Below are 8,327 nucleotides of genomic sequence, written 5' to 3'. Positions count from 1 at the left end.
GATCTATTTCATCCCATAAGAAGACGGATAACTCTCTTAACCGCAAATTCTCGTCCCATGATAATAAGGATCGCAGCCCTTTGTTGCAAATGTGTTCTCTCCGTAAGTAAAACTATCAGAGTCCCATCTGAGAGCTGATCACCTTATCATCGTATCCATATCTCCGCATAAATCATGTTATCATCGAGGCAATCGATCAGAATCGCCGTGGATCCCCCAAACTGCCGTGACAGCAGAGTCCAAGTCCCGTGGGTAGTAAAGACTCGCTAAAAATATGTGCCCATCCCTTTTCATGAAGCGTTGCCCTGCACATCTCGCTTCTTGAGCGGCGCGAAACCCTTGGCCCGTACTCCCTTTCGGCGAGGAACTGCTTGCTCCTCGGCTTCATCCTTTTGATTTCGCTTTCGCTTTCGCTTTGCTTGGCCCGCGGCCTCCTTACTGACATCTGCCTCATTGCTGGACTCCGTGTGGTCAGCCTGTTCTGCAGCCTGCCGAGCGGTTTCCTGGTTCCGCTCGTGCTGCAGCCAGCCCTCCTCGGGCTCTGTCATGGTGCCGTATTGAATCAGATTGGGGTTCTTCCCTTTGTGCTCCAAAACGGGCCACATAAGAGTCTTCACATGTTGTAATGGAATTGAGTGGGTGATCAAATATTCTGTGTTGCGGGTATGCGCCACGGTAATATCGAAGTCTTTCATCAGTGTCGCCACGTGCCAGATCCGTTGTTCGGTGCCCCAGCCATTTCCCATTGTGTCAATGACTAGGATCTTGATGCCCTTGTGGCCGCGTTGAGCATAGCCTTCGGACACGTCCATCGCTTTTTGGAAATTGGTAGTAGCAGACATGAATGGGCTTGCTGCTTGACACGTCCATTTCATGTGCTTCTGAAGTTGGACTTGGAATAACAAAGGCTCGGGACCACGCGGGTAGCTACGGCTACACGCTCCGTTGTATGGCTGGCCATCGTGGACGGCTCGGTAGAGTTCTTCTGGGCGGTTATCTCCAAGACACGGGGTGATCGTCTTGCTCAGCTGTATCAGTGGTCTACCATTTACAAACGTACCATTGAACCCGAAACAGTGTGACAGTTGGATGTCTTCACCATACTTCTCCCGGATCTGACCTTCCATCGGTTCATTGGCCCATACTAGACCAGTGCGGTTCTCCTCGTGGTCAACCACCCAAGCTGCCGTGTCAGGTTCGTCAGCGTGCGCAATTTTCTTGCATCCCCATACAGCCACATCCTGTGAGTGAGAGAGAGACATGGCTATGTCTTTCAACTTAGCCTCGCTTCCCGTAAATATATGTGATATAGATGACAGAGAGTTAGACACGTGTCAGAGGTAGACAGGTGTGTGTATTCGCGCAGTCGATGGTTTGGTATGATTCGCTTCACCTTGATATGTGGCCAATATCAAGGTTGATCGTGGAGAATCACGCACGCCTTGATTGCAAGTTGCTGATTTTCGACAGGTCCCGAGCTGGGTTTCGATCGAGTTTCAGTTGGACCCCAAAATGACCTCGGTCAGCTTGCAAATACGAGAAGTTGAAATCTCGAAGAGGCATTCGGGGCAAAGGTGGTTGGTATGAGAAGGTAAGTGATGAAATGATGGTGGCAAAGCTGATCCCAAGATCGTGAGATGAAGAGAAATTGGTACGTAGTTGTTTCAGAGACTACTCAAGCTGGTCTGGCATCTGCTAGGCAGTTGTATTCCGTAAATTTGTACAGACCTGTATGCTTGATGGTGGTGTAGAAACCCAATATGTGATATTATTACCATAAAAGTAGCTTGTTGGTGCAGGAGTCCGAGGAGTTGGCAAGGGAGACGACGGCCAAAGGTTTGGTGAAGAACAGGTTTAAGGCATGGTAAGAAGAGAGTGAATGTACTTGGGCTCAAGGCAAACCAAGAGCTAGGAAGCTGAGAATATATGGGAACAGTTCTCTGTCACCTGATGTGCGTCGAGATTCTCTTTGGAGTGTGTTGCCGGTGAGAATCTCCGTCGATAAATGAGAGTGGACGTCCTACTCAGAGCCTGTTGGTAATGACTGTCAGGAATTTTCATACGGGGCCATTCATATTCCTTGTGACACAATTCCTCGTGTGTGTTCATGGAAAAGACGCATACGTAGGAAGATATTATAGCCAACATCTCCTTGATTCGACGTTGCGGGATCTTGCGGTGATTTCCCTGTCAAAATCATGCAGGTTTCGAACCCACCAGTAAATCTACTACTTGATCGGACCATAGATTTGAAGCTACGCTTGGGTCAGGTAACAGAAGGCGCTCACAGAAGCAACATGATCAAGATGATTGATGTCTAGAGCTAGACAGACATGGACGTGTATTCGATGCGGGCAAGGGGGGATTTCTACCCAACGTAGTCTCGCCAAAAATCGCGAGCTCTGAGCGGAATACCAGCGCGGCAAAACATCCATATCCGTAAGGTCTTATACATCGTGCCTGCTTATTCCAGTACACAATAATGTTATCTTCTATCATTTAAGAAGTCAATGAGTTGAAATGCCCCAAATCGTAGCCAAGGGCCCAGGTTCATCGCCTGGAGTTAGGGCCAAGACTTGTTAGGCGGCTCCTTGGATAGCAATACTTTGCCGCCACTAAATGGGCTCTGCTGGAGATGCCGAGTATTTCCAAGCATTTTCACGAAGTGGCATATCTTCTGGGGCAGCAAGAACCCGCGGAATGTTCGATGAGAGCTCTGGCATTGTTTCCCATATGCGGTTGCTAACTCCGTAGGAGAGCCCAAGATGGCTCGCCTAATACAAAACTACCCCCAAGACAGCCACAGGGTCGGCATGACAAATGGAGAAGACTTTCGGCAGCTGGCCAAGCGTATCCAGCGAATTCAGATGTATCGTGGGCATACAGCATGAGCTTGTGTATTTCTTCATTGGCGTCAATGCAATCAGAGAAAGCACGTTGCGGGTTCGCACCGACTATCGCGTCTCACTAGGGAGCTGCTCATTCCCCCGACGTAGCGTCCAGGCAAATGCGATAAGAAACCAGGTAAACCACGGCATATGCGGGAAGGGTATCACGATAATTTGCAATCAGCAGGCGACGTAGTCGGGCTGCAGATTGCCCAGCGACTAGCATCTTCTTGTGAGAATTGTCCCATAATGGGTGTTCGTTATGGGCGGTGTTAGTCTTCGCGTGAGCTGGATAGAGGGATGGCTACTTGGGCAGCAACATCAATGTATGTACGTAATGAATACAGGTCACTAGCATCAATCCATTTCAATGAAAACGTGGAAGGTCCAGCTTGGGCCTGAATTCCGGTACGCTTTCCGCACCTTCCCTACGGACCGTCTGTCAGCCATCTGTCCGCCCCGCCTTGAAGGCATTGTGTGGTCCGGATCGAACTCGATGCACTATACCTGAGATGTGATATATCTTATTTGCAACGTCTGGTTTCTTCGGGGATGAGTGCCCCTTTCGTCAGACCGTGCATGTCTTCCACCCCAGTTTGGACAGCTAGCATAAGTATGCAGTCCAGCATCCAATGGTTCGGTGGTAACACGTTGGTCACCGACTTCCGCCATGCCAAAACTTGTAGAATATTCCGCTGAGCCAAAAGCCGACGGCCGACTGATGGAATCAATCGGTATATCTGGTATATGTCTCGTCAGGACCAACAAAAGTCGGGAAAAGTCGACTCTGACTGTCCCCTATTCGCAAACAGTGACCAACAATGCAACCCCCCTCCTAAGTACCTGACGAGCACCCTTGCTGGGGGCAACAGTACAGTGTATTTTCCCGGTGGCATTAAAGACAGCCTCCCTCTACATTGCGCCTCGTTTCGACGGAAATTTCCCCTTGTGCTTCTGCTCGACCCGTCGTCCAGTATTGATCCTCGCGCAGAACTCACGCCTCGACGACGGGCAATCTGCACTCGAATAACCGATAGGGTCGTGGACACAGGAGGTGGCAGGCTCGGAAACTACGTCTCGCTCAAACCTGTTTTCTCCATTTATTATTTGTCTGCTGTAGAGGGGATGCCCTTTATGGAAACAAACGGGTCATTGCTCGTGTAGGACCCCTACGTGATCATAGCCTTTATGTAATCTACAGCAAGTAAAACGGTCATCAACCACCCTTTCAATCAGGAGGGGAAACTTGAGCAGCAAGATATAATGGATCTCAAGCATCTAGACGATTTAAATTGTAGGTCAAAAAAGATGTTGGATGGCTGAACGCTGGGTGAACGGTTAATTGGCCTAGATTATTTCCCAAGTATAATGTCTCTCCACCTGCCACAAAATCCTTGTTGAATAAGTGATCAAACTCACACTGAGCATATGAAAGCGGGTGAATACATGTAGTCACCCTGGCTGCGGTTGCGGTTGTTGCCCTGCATGGCCATCGCCAGAGCACTGCTACCCCTAACGAATATGATACCAACGAAGAGGGAGGCAACTCGTGCCCATTCCAATGGTTCTATCTGTCGCCACCCGGTTCCTTTGTGAGTCTTCTTTTGATGTTCTGCTCCGAAGCAAGTACGCGAGAAATAGTGCCGTGCAGACGGCTTCGCCTTCACTGAGGTGACATGGAGATCACGATGGCCGCGTTTGGTCAGCCACTTGGATAAAGCAAGAATCTTCGTCACAGCGCCACCGAATAGATACAGCAAGTCAGACAGCTCATCAACGCCTATGCATGTTACGCATCCTCCGTCATCAACTTGCGGGCCGAAATTAGGTGGTCAGTCGCCACACATCCTACTTGCAGGACTGACCATCAAGATCCTGCCCGGCAAGATATGTACAACAACAACTGCAAAAGATCACGATTCTCTTCTATTCCGCACTATGGACCATAACTCACGTAGACTTCGGTCGTATGAGCACATAGATATAATATTTTCTCCTCGATTTTGTTCCCCCGACGTGCATATGCGAGACTACATGGGGTCTCTCTTACCGGTCCGTCTCCAACTTCTTAAAGCAATCCAGATTCGGATCTCTTGGACTATCTTCGACGCGATAATCACGCGATGATTCCCGATTCCCCGCGTCCCCTCTCGTCCGGCGCGACATCTTTGGTCATTTCAAGTGCCGAATCCATAGGAGCACCGACGAGACGGCAGGGGCCGGTGAAGATGTGAACATATATGGTGCCTCGGCTGTGCGCGCTGTGGGTAATTGTTTGCATATTCCGAGCCAGAATGTTCTGCGGGATAGACCGTGGCACGCAAACAAGGAATGTGGCAGGCAGGCCGACTACCTCTATACCTCCAGTACATACCTACCGAATAGGTACAGATACCGATATCCGAATGCTGATGTCCATCAATTACTAAAATGTATTAGTAAGGTTTGTACATGCATTGATGTATCTCGAATTCGTGCAGCCGCAACCTGCAAGCAAACAAGCAAACAAATAAAACAAATGGGTGATAATGCAGGAAACCCTGTCACTTAAAAACCGGCCTGCTGGGTCCTATCACAAATCACATCTTCACCTCTCGCCAGCCAACGTCGACCAACACGGCCCCGGATTAGATGCTGCAGCTCGATTGCGGACGACTGGCAGTACCGCGTTGCTCAGCCGTCTCGTGACAAGAAGGATCTACTCCGGGGCACATGTCACTTTGGGCACTTCGGGGGGCATGCTCATGGATGTGACGATCCGTGCCACAGTTGCTTTTTCTTCTCCTCCCCACCCAGCTCCGACAGCCCCGACTAGTTGTTGCCTTGTGTAGATACAGGCGACAATGTATTTCTCCTATGGTTCAGCGTACATCGATACACTGGCCGTTTTCATATCAATCAGCCATCGCAAAATGACGAGCTGACCCTATGTTGCTATTCGTACACCAAAGTCGAGAAGCACTTTACGGGCATATCCTCGGCAACCTTGGACGGTAAGCACATACAATAACTTGTATCTATGATAGCCATCGAGGCCATTTACTCCGCAGTTTCCTTCTTAAGCCAACCGGGCAGTCTGGAAGGTGGCAAGCCGTTACCTTGGCAACTTCGAGGGATTTCGACTGGCCAGCAGCCGGATACCTGGCCGATCTCCCTTCCCAAAAGGGTCGGTATGGTCACTGTAACCAAGTATGGCGAGCAACAATCCGACATGCAGACACCGGTCCGATGCAATTGCGAGTTGAGTCATCGTACATGAGCCTGGAGGCTTGCTTACTGCCTTGATTGACAAGGGCAACTGCAAGTATCATACGATGGCTTGGTCTGCTAATCGTGTACCGTTTAGGTGAGTATCATTGATAGTCCAGGTTTGCAAGGGGCGGGATGGAGGGTAGAAATGGATAAATCGGTGATGCTACTATTGTACATGACGAGGGTCGCCCTGGCTGTAGCTGCATTCCTGGACAAGGGTTTGTAGTTCAACATGACCAGATGGCTGCACGATACTTACTCATACTGAAGCCAAAGAATTATGTGTCTAGACAGCTCGACTTTCTGGTCCCGCCCTGACACTCCGTCCATGGCCCGTCCATGGCTGTCTGTGGCACGTCACGCATCAACGACATATTGGCCGCCATGCGAACCGGGCGAGGGTCTTGGCCGAGTAAGCAAGGGCTTTAGCCCGAAATCCAGACCGATTCCAGAGGACAACCCGAACGGTACGCCAACTCCATGCTTGCGACTTCCGAACGCCCCAGTCTGCTGGATAGGAGTCCATTGCATGCCAGTTCTCGTGTAGAAATGCCATGCATGGCCTTTTATGCGCTACACATAACCTGTCATATCCATTCGTCGTGTGCCATTCTCACTGCATACGGAATCCTACGAGGGACTCTGAGGGCAGCTTCCGAATGGTCGAAACCAGCCGGGTTGCCGTGTTTTCTCCAGTTTTCCGCAGAAATCCCCTACCGCCTGCTTAATAGACGAAGGCCAGTTCTTCCTGAAGCCGAAGGACCAGCGACAAGGTTTGAACCATGGCGAGATCCGATCCAATGAGATAGGATCTGAATTTCCGCATCACTGGGTTCCTGGAAAAACCGCGGAAGCACGAGCATCGTTCATTCGCTCCACGTCATCTAACAGACCGAGCCGACGGGCTCCGGGATGCAAGTTAACGGGATTGCTCCCCGGCACAAAGACCCTTGCCGCGAATGATCCTCGAAACATCTTCCGCTCAGACTACGATCTGCGGAATCCAGATAGACCACCCTAGAAAGTGCGGGCGAGAATGGTTAGCCCAGCAAACAGTCTCGGCACTACGGAGGCTATGGGCGCGGCCCGAGAGGAGTCGAGGCCGATACGATAAACACCTATAAATACCAGGTGATTCCTTGGGTCTAGGAATAGAATACTTCATCTATAAGGAACCCTGAGGAGACCATATCGTTACTTAATTAGCCTCGAACTTCAACGGGGTGTCAGTTTCCGACCTCATTTCTGACGATCACTACTTGGTACATATGCCACTTCCCTCGGCATTCCCAGTATCCCGGTAGTTTCCTGATAGGTCTGCTAACCTAAGTTTGCTAGGCTCACATCCTTTCGCTAAGAAATCAGAAATGCCTCTGCCACGAGGCTGCTCGAACATGTCGCCTGACCGTGCGATTGGAATCAAGATGACTTACATTGTTGATGACTATGAGCATGAGTGGTTCCATATGCCTTGGGAATGCGGTTCCACCCTCTTATACGACTTTGTCGAAGATCCTTCTCGGTATCCGATGACAACTCAAGAGACTCTGAGAGTCCCTATACAGGGGGCTGAGACAAAATGCAACCACCATAACGTGCAGGGTTGTATGTGCACAGAAAAAGAATCGTCGAAAATAGACTCCAAGACTGGTCTTTGCGCCAAGTGCAAGGACGGCAACTGCTCAAAATAATCATGATGAGAGCCTGAAGCCTTTCCGGGTAACGAAAGGTGCAACGGCGGGGGAGTTTAGGACGGTCTCGGAACAAGACGCTGGATCGAAGACGCAGCATGCTCAGTTGGAGTGTAACAGCCATGCTTTAGGATGGATATTGCTTTACTGAGACGGGCCAAACGTGTTTTGGATGGAATGATATATATAAAAAGGCTATTTGAATGTACTGGACGACTTAGTTGCGGGTCACTCACTCATTTATGAATTAATCCCCAACTTAATGGACTTCATCATGCTTCCTCTTGTAATCCAGCTCCGCCCTCTCTCGTCCTCAAATGCCAACTGCCATGTTTGCCAAGGAGTCGCCCCGGGAAATTTGAAACATGACAGCGGAAACGTAGAGTGGAGCATGAACGGGATATATGGGTAGGTCTGTAAACATGCTATATAAGGCAGCTCCTGATATGAATGCCGGACGCTGAAGACTTGTCCCTGATAGTTGAGGATGTCCTTT

The 8,327-nt window shown here is 49.9% G+C and overlaps 1 protein-coding gene across 1 annotated transcript; it reads right to left on the bottom strand.

Moving 5' to 3' along the window:
• Nucleotides 1-290: 290 nt before the first annotated feature.
• On the bottom strand, nt 291-1,262 carry PG985_007002 (uncharacterized protein; the record flags this gene model as incomplete). Its single annotated transcript, XM_066826771.1, has 1 exon — nt 291-1,262. The coding sequence occupies one exon, from the start codon at nt 1,260-1,262 to the stop codon at nt 291-293; it is 972 nt and encodes a 323-aa protein (XP_066684446.1).
• Nucleotides 1,263-8,327: the final 7,065 nt, after the last annotated feature.

This window comes from Apiospora marii (genome assembly GCF_038362585.1).
Source record: "Apiospora marii strain CBS 49790 chromosome Unknown utg000004l_segment0_segment1, whole genome shotgun sequence".
NCBI classification, from domain to species: Eukaryota; Fungi; Ascomycota; class Sordariomycetes; order Amphisphaeriales; family Apiosporaceae; genus Apiospora; species Apiospora marii.
This window is presented reverse-complemented; position numbering and strand designations above follow the sequence as displayed.